The sequence below is a fragment of the Saccostrea cucullata genome, unplaced genomic scaffold (assembly GCF_032062105.1).
Source record: "Saccostrea cucullata isolate Sc308-1 unplaced genomic scaffold, CSIRO_AGI_Scuc_v1 ctg4474, whole genome shotgun sequence".
Lineage (NCBI taxonomy): Eukaryota > Metazoa > Mollusca > Bivalvia > Ostreida > Ostreidae > Saccostrea > Saccostrea cuccullata.
This window is the reverse complement of record NW_026930769.1, coordinates 26,537-41,468: the sequence shown is the minus strand read 5'-3', so window position 1 is coordinate 41,468 and position 14,932 is coordinate 26,537. Positions and strand designations below refer to the sequence as shown.

General features: G+C 31.5%; 1 protein-coding gene across 1 annotated transcript; it reads right to left on the bottom strand.

Moving 5' to 3' along the window:
- Positions 1 to 232: 232 nt before the first annotated feature.
- Positions 233 to 14,565, bottom strand: LOC134230033 (uncharacterized; the record flags this gene model as incomplete). The annotated part of the gene is made up of 3 exons (XM_062711806.1): positions 14,467 to 14,565; positions 7,512 to 7,663; positions 233 to 1,105 (listed from the first exon to the last, which is right to left on the bottom strand). Coding segments are annotated over exons 2-3 (876 nt in total), but the record flags the coding sequence as incomplete, so codon positions are not given.
- Between the last annotated feature and the right edge of the window lie 367 nt (positions 14,566 to 14,932).

Sequence of the window (14,932 nt, the reverse complement as noted above, 5' to 3'; positions counted from 1 at the left end):
TGTGAAAAGTTTCTGTTATTTCCTTTATAAAGGCTTCCACTGTTTGTCTGATTTTCTTGACGCATTTTTCATCAAGTTTCACGGTTTCATCACGTGTAAAAACCTGCAACTGGATGGATGTTTTGCTGACGGCGATAGCAAAATAATGGCCGGCATCTTCTGCCTTGTAAAGTGCAACATTTTTAAAAAAGGAATTTTTATCACAAACTTTCCATTTTTTTAAACACTTTACAACCAATCGAAAGAAGAAAAAATGGGGTAAAGAAGACTTGAAAAAGTACAGCATCATTGCTGACTTTTGTTTTCCTTTGATTTCATTTTTACTGTCATCAGAAAGGTCGGTTCGGTTCATGCTCGGAATATAATACATTTCCTCCTTATTGTAAGTGCTTACATGTCTTCCAATTCTCGTAATTAGGCCAAGTTTGTCCATGTATTGTAAAATTTCATTTTTGTGATTTAAGTAAGATTGCCACAAGGAATCATGACCTTTATCAGTCTCGACACTAACTTTTGTATCAGCACAAGGTACACCACGACTGCCTTGTATATTTTTCCATATCTCTTCAATGTACTGTCCAGTAATTTTCCCGGTATTAACTAGTGGGTTTATGTTGTCTTTCCGAGCAAAATGCTTTTCGTCAGTTATGATGTACTTGAATGCATCAACAAACCACTGAACACCTATGATAATTGTGTCCTTGAGTTTATTTACAGAAAAGTATAAGATTTTTCCTATTTCATTTAAGAAACGAAGAACATCATTGAGGTCATCTTCATCTATTGAAAGGTATTTTGCTGTTTCTCTGAATTGTGGCCTCCATATGACTTTTTTCCCATTTGCTTTTTCATTATTCAGAATTTTTTCAAGTTCAAACCATTTCAAAGGAACTTCTTCCCCCCAATGTTGTAGATTTTTTACAGTTTCTACAATACATTTCTTAACACAGTCAATTGTCATTTGTTGTTTTTGAGTCAATGCTCCAGGTGGACATTCTACTTCAAAATATCGGTATGGTGATATAAGCCGTTTTAAGGTTTGTTCTTTAGATAAACACGCTTCCAATTGGCTGTAAAATGTTTCTGATGGGTTACAAGTTCTGACCTGCTTAATAATAAGGAAATTAATAAATGTATTAAAAAACCAACGAAGGTAATTTAATAATGTTAACTTTCGAGATTATATTTTAATATAATTAAACATGAATTACGTAGCTTCTATAATTATCGGATATTAAAAATTAGTTTTCCCTATTATTTCCCTTTGTTCATTTTTAAACGTTGATCACCTATTATGACACTCTATCGCCGGGAATACACTCTGTACAAGTAATAACAAATTATACACTTTTTAGTAGGAATACTCAAATAATTGAATGAATACAAGTTGAAGTTTTATTCAGGCTTACAAAGACAATAAAATCAGTATATTATTTGATTCAATTATGAATACACAACATAAAGTTAAAGAGACAGTGAAGAAATGCCTGCATGCTGTATTTGTATAACTGTTCGTTCTCTCCATATCCTTCTTCATAAGTAAACACTGCAAATGAGTAATTTGCTTAGAGTACTTTAATAGCAAGTGCCAGATACACTTAATCCCTTCCAATTGGCAAAGATTTTAAGTATTTCTAAACAAATTGTATTCAAATTTCAAAGCATTTTTTCGAGTATTTCTTTAATTTTTTGTGTATACCAATGTATACATATATATTCTGAAAGCAGGCATGGTGTAGTGTCTGAAAATGATTATAAAATATCAATGTAGTTACCATAGCAACGAAATACGCCATCATCCTGCTGGAATTTCATTTATTGAAGAATGAGTGCCATTTTAGTTTTTTTCATTTTAAGTTAAAAATATTTTTAAAATATTTGATCATTTTATTGTTCTGTTGTAAATTATGCGCATGTCGTACATTTAAAAAAAACAAAAAAATTTTTTTAATATTTTGGCAGGACGGGTTGGGGTTGGAAGGAGATCACCTAAGTTAAGTTTTTTTTTACATATAACGTTTTACCACCGCATTGACTATGGCAGAATTGCTCAAATAGTGCGCGGCAAAGTTTAACTCAAGCTAGCAAGAAACTTTCTATTGTTATTGTATTCTCTTTCCAGCAGTGCAAAAAGTATTCTGATATTTGCAGTATTCAAGAAGTTATGAATGTTTTTTTCACACTATACCCATTTTTCACGTCAGATGCGTAGAAATGCGTATATACCATGAAAAGCTAGGGGTTAAAGGGTCGATAAATTATAAAAATAGCTACTTTCGGGTCAGAGTGAAAGATAATTTTCAATTTTGGTGTATTATGTTTGTTTCCATTCTATTTTTTAGAAAATAAGTGGTTTAAAATTAAGCAACCTGTATGTAAATTCAGATAGGTGTGGTCTTCAACTCGATATTTAGGTGTAGCATAGTACTATAAATTAATTATATAGAAAATTCCGTTCATACATGTACGTCGATTTAATATAAGCTAGAGAAATTGGTATAAATGTTAACATATACTTTAGAGTTTTTATTTTATTTTTATTTTTTAGACATGTAACTAGTACAGTAAAAAGACGGAAATGGTAACCTAAAACAATCCTTTATAAAACAAGAGGCCCACGGGCCTTATAGGTCACCTGAGTATCATGTAACAACTTTCCAGCGATTGTATTTGGTTCGTGTTTTAATCCAAAGCCATGAAATTCACAAATTTTGAAGAAGGCACCATTGCTTATCAAAGGGCAGATTTCAAAGCATTAATGTATTTTAGTCAAAGTACCCCCCGGGTACCCCTGACCCAGCGGCCCTGAAATTATCTATTTTGAAAGAGGCCCCTTTCTTCATTATAAGGCCAGCATTTTTTAATGTTTAAGTTTAGTTATGAAATGAGAATAAAAAAAGTTCCGAAGGAGAAGGAAATAAAATTTTTTTGATAAATCAATTATTACCATTTGTACATTCTTTTTTATGCTATTCAAATAGGCTCCTTACCACTGGACACATAATGCTTACAAATAGAAAAGTAGAACATTTAATTGCTTATTTCATCATATGCCAGTTTGGGTCAGTTATATAAATTTTGTGATGTTGGTCAAAATATATTTTAAAAAATCAATTCTTTAAAAGCCTTTCAATATATCTTCATTTTTTAAATATGTGTTAGGTAAATGTATACTGACATTGTTCTAAAATTAACATGTTGCCTAAAATCATAATTTCTATCATAAAACAGATAGGGAGTATTGGGGAGTAGGGTGAACATTTTTTCAATTAAGTTAAGTGTAAAATAATTTTCTGGCTTATACAAATGATACTACATGCCTGTATATATTTGTATATCCTTGCCTTTTAATAGTTGAATTTGTTTTTTATTTCTTCAGGTTATTGTTTATTTCTTCCTCAAATGGACTAAACTTCTCCCATAGTTTTATTCATTACATCTGATACATAATAGTGGAGTGACAATCCTAGAAAAAGATGCTTAGTTTTCGAGTTTAATGGACCGGCATACCCTACAGCTGAAAGTTATATTTTATAAAAGAGACATTCATCCTCATACATTTTCGCCCGGTCGTAGAGTTTTCCCAAGTCAAAACTTTTTTTAAACTTGCGATTAAAGTGAAAAGAGGGGGGGGGGTATATAAGTCGTTTATTTTACTCGCTGATAATGTTCTTTTTCAAAGATTAATCATTGATATTTAAAGAAATACTAATTTGTGTGTGAAAGGAAAGCTACAGGTATCTAAATTGACAATGCAAAATTAATCAGGAATATTATCCCCCCCCCCTTCTTTTAAAAAAAAAATCTTATGTTTTGTTATAGAAACTGCATTAATTTCAGTAGAATTATTTCATGCAATATTAATAACGAATGTTTACTTTAGCGTTAGAAAGATACATAAGACAATGATTTCTGATCAAATAAACCGCAATTTTTAAAGACAACGTCGCACTAAGTCTGGTATTCTACTTGATCGAAACGGATTATAGAATCCCATCATGTCTATGACAAGGACTTAATCGATCAAAATATTGTTAAATATGTTAAATTGGCTTCTATTAATTAATAATATAACGCTAATATTCAGTTTGAATGTAAATCAATTAGCATTTGAAAGTCATTTCCTTTTTTTCAATTAAAAAAATACGTAAAGGACAAAGATATCACTTTTCCTTCACATTCTTGTTTGAACGAGGTATCTTGCATGATTGGATATTGCCTTTCTGCTCTATAAGCAATACAGATTAACGCAAGTATGAAACAGAAAGAGAAAACTGATTAAAGTATTTCATCTTAAAGACTGTCCATCACTTTACAGAAACTTTTTCATGTTTCCTTCGGAAATATATATAGTGTTTTCTACAGCAAAAACATGGACTTTTGTCATTATTCAAACTAAGGGATACATATTTTGTTTACGCATTTCCTCATTTACATGTACATATATACTGCCAAAAATTGAACTCTTTTACTATATGATCCTTTAAGAGCGGGGGTATCATATTTTGTCAGCTCACTGCTTACAGTACTTAAAAGTTTTCTTTTGAAACGACGTACCAGTAAGGAAGATATGAATCAAACGGAACCTTAAAAGCAATCCACTAAAGATATTGCTGGACAACTCATGGTTTATTCTGTCATAAGAAAGCTTTTTTGATATTTTTTTTCTTTTGAGAAAGAGTTGTCAGTTTTGCTTCAAGAATTAATTGTCTAATATTAATTTTAAAAATTGCAATAGAGACAGAAGAAACAGTACTATATACGCTATCTTTAACCAACCACAGAAACAACGAGGGATTTCTAACATTTTTTTTAGGATTTCTGATGAAATCAAAAAGATTACTGAGTATTTAGGCAATCAGCCCTTTTCAAAATTCAAAAATATAAAGTTTTCTGTCAGCAGATGAAAAAAGCCACGCATGACATGCATTTAATGTGAATATTGCCATTTTGCACTGCTCTAATTATTATCTACCCACCTGAAGTATCTTTTTAAAGATCGGCTATCTTTACTTTTACAGTGTAGCTCTTTTACAAAATTTCTACTTTTTTAGTTTTCAAATAAAATATATTCTTGAAAAAATAACGATAAAGATATACATGTACGTGTACATGAAAACCAATGAATAGAAATTACAGTATTACGTCATTATTTAAACTCTTCACCCCTTTTCCAAGAATTGCAATTTTAACACCAATACGTGTTTAAAATCTTTCAAAACCCCAAAATCTCTACAATGTAACCTGCTTAATTTATGAGTAAACGCTTATTCAAAAGTTCGCCAAATTAAACGTAAATTTTCAAATCATAGATAACATTCATTGAAAAAAAAATTTTTTGGCCTATTTAGACAGAGAAATGAATAATAATAAGACTTTAAATAATATGTTGTCCGTCCTTTGGATGAGACCGGAATACTGTACTTCAGTGTGAGAGCAAGGATGACCTCAAGAAGATTGTTTTACTAAAAAGCTTTTAAAACAGGGTCGAACAATTTCTTTATAATAAAATAATGAATCAGATGTAAAAGGCGTAATAAAAACATAACATTTTTTTTTAAAAAATGCGAAATGGTCATATTCCGTTTTCTTAGGTGGGTGGGGGGGGGGGGTAGGGGTGATGGGAGTTGTTGTTCTTCTTTTTATTTTTCTTTGCTTTGTGTACTAAAAATTAAGTTATTGTACGTAAAAAATAACGTACATTAGCATTAAATCTTTTAAGTTTAAATAAAATACTCTAAGACAAACCATTCATTTTACAGACAGACAAACGGGCATTCTTATGCAATTTTTTGGTCCATTTCCATGAAATCAATATATTCACCGAATAAATAAAAATTCCTATACAAATATACATTATTTTCACGAAGTCCTTCATCTTTTCTTCATATGTACAATATTATGGTCACATTTCATTCATTGATCTTTGATCTCCATTTATTTTAAATTTTGACCATAGAATTTTCTACGACCGGGCAAAAATTATTGCTTGATAATATATCTGACCAAAAAAGTACAAATCAGCCGTAGGGTAGGGTGGTACATTAAAGTCAAATTTTTGATGGTCTTGTCACTCCACTATAAGCAACCCTTTTCTGAAGAATGATGCTTAGACTGTGAGCTATAACAGAGACCTAAACAATGTCGCTGGCAATATGCAATAGCTACCACAGGCAGTTGAAAACCTGGGGGACGAAAATAATTAACAGACAGATACTTTTGAAACGAATCTATAATTATCTCACCAGCATGTCATTGTGCAACAAAGTCATCAGCATTTTATTTGTCCTTTGAACGGGTGAAACGTTTTGAATGGCACTCATATAGATGATTTTTACACTAACCCAAACTATCTTCTTAGATCTAGCTTTATTTACCCGCCGTTTTATCTTAAAACCGGAAGTGCGAGTTCGTAAATTTGAAATCTCGATCCCGACTCAAATTTGACATCGGAGAGAAATTTTTTTAATTTTTTTTATTCTGAAAATTCAAAACCTTGAGCGGAGGATTTGTAAAACTGAAAATCAAATAAATCCTGGCTTTAAATATGTAATTAGATCATTAGTTTATTAACCAGGAGCAAAGGATAAGATGTTCAAAGAATACATGCATTTCATTATATATTAGAGCCCCACCCTAAAACAAGAACCCCTGACCCTGGGGCCATAAAATTCACAATTTTGGTAGAGGCACTCTTGCCCATCATAACTATGTACTTAGTTAGTTTATTTATGACCCAGGAGCAGAGAAGATTTTCAAAGAAGTCATGTATTTTCACTATATAATCAATAGAGCCCCGCCCTAACATCAGAACCCCTGACCCTAGGGCCATGAATTTCACAATTTTGGTAGAGGCACTCTTGCTCATCATAACTATGTATTTAGTTGGTTTATTTAATACCTAGCAACAGAGAAGAAGATTTTCAAAGAAATATTGCATTTTCACTACCTACTTATTCAGCCCCGCCCTAGCACTAGAACCCATGACCCTGGGGCCATGAATTTCACAATTTTGGTAGAGAACTCATTGCTGATTACAATCATGCAAACAGTTTGACTGCTTGATGTACAGGAGTAAAGAAGAAGATTTTTAAAGATTGCATTAATTTTAGTAGTTTTGGCCCCATCCCTCAGGCCCCAGGGTGGCAAGGATCAAGAAATTCACAATTTTTTGTTCCCCTTTACCCAGAGATGCTTTGTGCCAAATTTGGTTGAAATTGGTTCAGTGGTTGCAGAGAAGAAGCTGAAAATGTTCAAATGTTAACGCACGACGGACGACGGACAATGCACGACGACGGACGAAAACAGATAGCAATAGGTCACCTGAGTTTACTCAGGTGACCTAAAAAAAGGTAACAAACTTTCTATCATCAGGTTTGAATTTCTTATTTTTGTTGTAATATACATTTATCAGCTGCAAATGAGGTTTCCAACATCAAGTTGGTTCAAAGCAAATAAATCTGCATACTTGAACAGTTTGAAAACGAACACAGGGTGGAATTTGTTCTTACCATCTGATCTTTATGGGAGGCAATAAGAATTATCGGGGGAATATTGAAATTCGTCGTGGAGTTTTTGATTGCTGTTGTGTCTTTAGGATTCTCCTGTGTTGTTCCATCATTGCAATATGTATTTACAGTTTGCAGCCAAAAATGGAAGTATTCTACAGATAATATACATGGCAATATTTATATCAACTCGAAATGAATTTAATATGAATATTTTTATTTTTTAAAAAAATATTTATAAAGTTATTTTCCCTTAGTAGGTTGATATGAAAAAATCACCAGGGACTGTGATTAATCATAATAATAATAATAATTTGCTTGTTACCATTTACTTGAACACAAATACAGCATAATCACAAGAATATGTTATTTTGTAATGGACAAGAATAAAATTTAATGTTAGAAATAAATCATACAGTGATAATAATATATTTCCATTTTAATTTTATTCTCTGTGATAACTCTTTGAAAGTTAGCGGAGTTGATATCTTGATAATTCTACCGGGATGTAAATTAGGCAGGTCGATAGGTCAGGAGCTAAAGAGGCCTGATATGCATTCAAATTTTGTGCGCATCTGTGTTCAACGCTAAGGAGGCCTGATATGCATGTGAATCTCGTACGGCTGCCTTTGTTTTTGACGTCAGTTGTCGAGGACTGTTAAAATTGGCATGGGAGTTCTTGTGTAATTTAAATATATATGTCTACATTTTTAAAATCTAAATCTACAATTTTATTTTACAATGAAATGGAAATATAAGGAATCACTGTCTAGTTAGTAAAGTATGCCAGGGACATCAACGATAATGGGAAACATTAGATAATTTATGTAAAACGGGCTTCGCAGGTTATGCAAATTATCCCATGTTTCTCACTATTGCTGATGCCCTGGCATACTATACTAACTAGACAGTGATTCCTATACTACATTACTGAAAAAATTCTCGTTTGAATATAATCATCCTTCTTTATCCTTTTGACTTGATGCTCAATCCAAAAATGTGGTCAGTTGGGAAAAAGGTATAGATATTTTGCAATATATTAAATATTTTCTTTTCTGTACTTATCAAGATATTTTGATGTTTCTTTTTATAGATTACTATGTACACAGGAAAAATGTCCACATGTGTTAAACATATGTTTGGTTTCACATGTGTTCAACACATGTTTTATACATGTAATACATGTGTGTAAATAAACACATGTAAAATATGTGTTTCATTTATATGTAAAACACATATAATATACACATGTTATACACCTGTAAGATAATATATATGTTAAACATATGTTTTTCACCACACATGTAAAACACGTATTATATATATGTAATATATGTGTGCGAAAATACAGATGAATTATACATGTTTAATTTATATAAAATATATGTGTATTCATATACACATGTTATACACATGATAAGCTTTATCTCATATGTGTGTGTACATTAATTCAAAAGAATTTGTAAATGTTAGTAAAATTTTACTCATGTAAAGTTTAACTTTGTTTACCCCCCCCCCCCCCTTTCCCTTCTAAAAAAAACTTTCACATTTTTTTTCTCTAATAATGCATTTATCAGACAAAATTGATAAGGAATGAATTCATTTTCTTTTCATTTTAAATCTTTTGGGCTTGGCTTACTTCTTGAGTAAAATTCTATTAATTCCGTATTTGTCTCAGGGCCGGTTTTGTCTTTTATCGGATGAAAATGTACGTCATTTTTGACGTCACTGCTGCAACAGACGTGCTGGGTGTATTGGAAAGGTAAGTGATCTCCAAACAATTTTTAAAAGACTTTTAATTCATATTGTTTAAATATCATTTCATATAGTTACAGGTGCGTATGAACTTTCTGTAATACTCTTAATTATCATTGTGACTTGTCATGCATTTCGTAAACCTAACGATAGTGATCTGTAAGTAATTTTGGTGAAAAATGTTTCTGACTGAATGTAAGCATGGGCACTGGAAGTTAATGTAAACATATAGTATGTGTATGTTTAAAAAAGACCCTTCTTTTTTATACATACACATACTATAGATTAGTTAGAATAATCTAACTGTGTCTCGGTACAAGCCCTCACGTTAAACCGGGTCCGTAGGACAATATCATTTTAACGATAGAACATTCTATCTAACTATAGATCTATACATGATATATTAACTTCCAGTGCCCGTGAATGTAAGCGGTTACATGTTAGGCTAAACATGCTAAAGGCATGACTATTTTTTATAATTTGTATACAGGTAAGTAATTTTGGATAAATTTGTTTCTGAATGAATTCAACTCAATACTACAATAATTTTATTCTGTATTATAAAACAGTTTTAATCCAGTGCACTTTTAAAATATGGAAAGTATGAATAGAATTTGCTGGCTTTAAAAGCTATGAAATTGGTACATGTACTGTAAATGACTTCAGGGGGGGGGTTATTGAATTTTTTAATTTCAGTTAAAAATTAATAAGAACAGTAAAATATCCGCTTCTGTACTGTAATGAAACTGATTATTTTGTAAATATACTGATAAGCTGTAAGGCTTAAAGTGATAATAAAGAAAGAAGAAAGACATCCAACTTTCAAGGTACAAGGTACAAGTACATGTGCATATGTGTTGATTGTTGAAAGTACATCAGCTAGCTAATCCATGGGATATTTACAACTATTATGTACCGGTATTCATTACCTGACATTTATTATTTTTTTCCAACACTAGAGAACATAGTTTCTGGTAAGATGTAAGATATTAATTAAGACTATTAAGAACCTACAAACAAGTACTCTCTCTTTTTTGTAGTTGTAGTTTAATTAAGTTTAGTTATGCTTAGAAGATATCTACTGCGTGAATATTTGTTTCACAGGTTCAATATACAGTCAGCGTCTCATAAGAATAAATCCCAAGATCCAAGACTTGCTTAAAAGCTTAATTAAGGTAACTACACACTGTTAGATAAACTTTGTTATATTCTTCCCAACAACATTTGGGATATCCTGGAATCATACTGTCTGTTTTTCTGCCTGTCTACTTCTCTGTAGTATTTTTTGTCCAAAAATAAAATATTTGTGTCAGAATCTTATTACTTTTTTGCAATATGAATTAGTAATACTGTTTGTACATTCCAAATTTAATTGTAAAAATAAAAAAAAATGCTTTTTATGACTTTATTATGAAGCATATCTTCCAACAGTGTAATTGTCTTGCTAATTACATCATAGGATTCCACAAAACACCTAGCATAGCATATATAACATTAGTTTTATCTCTTATCATATCTCTGTTGGTGAACTGGTCATACATTTGTTTGCTGAACTTTAATATTACTTGTAGAATTGATTTTGTAATTTAAGAATTGTTTTATTTTTACTTTTGAAATTTTTGTAGAGACCATTCTGTGCCACAAAGAAATTGCTTAGGAAAGGGAGAAATGGTGGATTTGCATTTTGGGTACAGTTCAAAGAGAGTTCAAAATGGTCAAGCTCATGGAAGATCAGAGGGAGGACAACTGAAGAAAACTGAAAGATACAGAAGGAAAAAGAACAAGAAAATATATGAAATAATTATGAAATTGGGAGGATGTACAGAATCTTGTCTGCATTTGACCTGTAAAGATTTAATTCCCATTCTTATTTGTAAGCTGAAATATCAAATAACTAGATTTTACAAAAATATACAATAGAGAATACAAGACAAATGTTATATGTGATATTTTAATTTTGCTTTGGACAGTTTCATGTCAAATCATATAAATTATAAAAAAGGACATGGACTAATTATGTTAAAAAAGTTGTGTAAGCATTTTAAGATATTAATTTTCAAATATTTAACCCATGAAGATAGATCATTGGAATGTAATGGATTTTCATCTAAAGCAGAAATATCTGATTTTTAAATGTGTACAAGAATCTGTTTTTCCTTTTGATAAATATTGAAAGAGAACACATGTAACTATTTCATATGATTTACATATGCTGCCCTTTTCATGTGATTCACATATGTGGACAGACATGAAAAAAGTATAAAAATGATAATAAGTACAACAGTAATATTATACACGTATAATTCACATATAAAGTATAACATATATAAAACACATGTTTAACACATGATTCATATGTATAAATATATAATTTGTTTATTTTTACACATGTTAAACACATGTGAAACATATGTTTAACATGTGTAAAAATAAACACCCTATACATATGTGCTCCTTTTTATGTGTTTTACATGTGTAAAAAATATATGATAAACACATGTTTAACATATATTCAACACATGTATACATTTTTCCTGTGTACATTGTTTATATTTTTACTTCGGTGTTTAACTTTGGTTGGTAAATTCATCACCCTTTACATTAAATTACTGCTATGTATATACATGTATAGGTAAAATATACATGTTGTATGTCATTTACAATGTTATTGGTTCATGCCCCATTATTCATTGGCATTGCTTGGGAGTGTGTGGATGTTTGTTTTTTCTCAATATTTAAAACAAACCTCATTAGCAAAGCTTTTTCATAGTCCCTCTGCAAAATACTTAATATATCATAAATACAAAATACAGACACATAAACAGATTACTTAGGAGAAGAAACTCATGATTTCACAAATTTAAAGAAAAGTTGTCTTAGAAAATCTGATTAAATTTAATAAAATTCATAATTGATCTTACTCAGACTGGGGGCAGATAATTTTAGCATCAATATGTAAATCACCTCCGTAAGTCCATGAATGAAATAAGGATCCTGTTGGGTTGTGACGATCTGTGTCATACAATCGACTTTCTTCATCAAGCTTTTTGGACATGTCAATGACCACGATATAAAACGCTCTTTTTGACAGGTAAACCTGGTGACAAGCGTAGTACGCCACTTGTCCTGCAAAGTCTGTCATGCTTATTACGTTGTTGTCAAGGTATGGATTTCTACTGTTGTCAGCATTCGCAAAATCTGTTCGAGTACAAAGATAAACTTATTAATTACCGGGTAATATAAAACTAAAAGAGAATTCCTGACAAAAATCTTTGCTAAATATTTCATAAAACTTAAAGATATGTATGCCGTGTTAAACGGTATTTTTGCACAGCTGAAACCAAACAAAAATTTCTGAAGTATGATAAGCTATCAAAAATGAAGCATTGTCGCAAATTCGACGAAATATTATTCGGTATTAACAAAGTACTGGTCGGGAAAAGAACACGATATTCTCATGCATATTTATAAAGGACTGACGTTTATGTTGGATCTGCGCATGTGCGCGGGAAAAGTATCACGAGAATCATCAGGTCGAGGAAACTATTTTTTGTGGTTCTCTGTTCAGCGAGGAACCAACAAGACTGATAAATCGACCAATCAGCTCAATGAGTTGTATTTAATGCATTTATGGGTTACTACTCGGTACATAAATACTACATGTGTTTTTCGAACAGGCTAGTTTTTTAAATCGCTCTCGAAAGACGTGGAGCATTTCCCAAGTATTTACACGCTTAATGCATTATGTACATTATCATCTACAAATCCCATGCTAACATTTGTATACAAACGAACAATGATAAAAATAAGAGTTTTCCCCACTCTATTGTACAGGTCCGTTTGCAAATTCCCCGAGCTCTACTGACAGTGAAAAGACAATTTCACGTGACTATATATTCCTCGGTACAAAAAGCAACTAACTCTGAGGTGTACTCACGTATTGACAATGTTTACAATGTGTACAACTTCGAAACATACAGTATGCTTACAAGAAAAACTGCATTTGTTTGTTAATGTGAGCATGGGAATTCTCAATTAGTAAATATTCTTCCTATTTCTCTTAAAAAATGTAAATTGGCTTTCCAGCCGTTATTTGAAATCGCATCGTACAATTCCCTAACCCACGTGTTTGTAGTGAAAACGTAGTAGACCATCATGCTTTTCGGCTCATTCACAAGATTGGACCTCAGATTGTTTGCTGTGAGCATGCGAGACCACGTGTTCATGAATATTTCAATAAGAGGCGGTTTAATATCCGATTCGGAGAGAAAATAATTTTTACAAAATAATATTTCATAACTTTTAAAAGTGATGGAGTGGAATTGTCTTAATTGCAGAAATTACATAACTTATGTAACTTGATGAGACACCACATATATTTATTTCTTTAGCAATAAAACACTAATACGGCATATATATCTTTAACAGTATAATTACATGTACATTAGCAATCCAATACCTTGATAACCTTCATGGTGTTTAAATGCAATGCTTTTGCTATATTTAATGTAGTCATCTTTTTACTGTGTATACATTAGTTTTAAACATGCTGAACAATTTTCTAAGAAATTCACCATACCTATCCTGATATTGGAACTTTTCAACAAATGAGAAACATAAGCGGAATTAATCAAAAGGATTAGAAACTCGAACTTCAGTTTGATTAAATAAGTATATACTCTAAAACATAGCATATACACTGTTTGAAAATAAGAATATTACATACTTAAATCCATATCATATGTCATATCAGCCCGAGTGGCCCCATATCAGCCCGAGGGCCGAAGGCCAGAGGGTTGATAAGGGGCCCGAGGGCTGATGTGACATATGATATGGATTTTAGTATGTAGTATTCTATCTATCATACATTTAAAATACTTAATATGCGAGGTTTCATGCTTGTTTATGGCATTTTTATTTAAAATGTAATAGAACCAATTTTAGGTAAATGACAAAAAAATTAAGACTACAAAAGTCATTGAAGAATTATTTTATATGAATATTTAAATAAAATCAAGTAAATTAACTTTTAAAATTGATACAAACGTGACTTTCGGTTTAATAATGATTTTGGCCCGCCGGTCTGATACGTGATATGGATTTTCGGACTGGTCCGTGATATGGGGTATTGTGACGTCACCCATATCACACCGTGCAGAATTGGTGTATTTATCACTAAGTATATGATAAAGGAAAATATCACCTGTTAACTTGTTTTCCTTAATAGCAAACAAATCTTCATGAACCTCAAGGCCGATAGTTGTCTCAGTTGGTTCATCTTCATCTGTTATACCTCTTCCGTGAAGTTTTCTGTAAAAGAGTTGTTTTTCCGGCACCTGCACATCCAACTATCATGCCTCTGGCGCGAAACATTTGTACGCTTCCTAGCTTGGAGTTCTTCACAAACCTTTCTCTAGCATGGATATCCCAACTTAATACTTCTTTGGGTATATTTACTAAATGATGCAAATAATGAACACAATTAATTTACTCATCAATGATGAAAAATAACTCTTATTAACGAAATATAAAGTACTATCTTAATAAAACTTCAAATATTCAACTTTAATTTATAACGTTTCAAATGAATTTTGGGTTTAAGGCGAGTCATATGCCTAGGCAAGGGCAGAAAAAATATTAATTTAGAAATTCTGATAAATTTCGCTTTT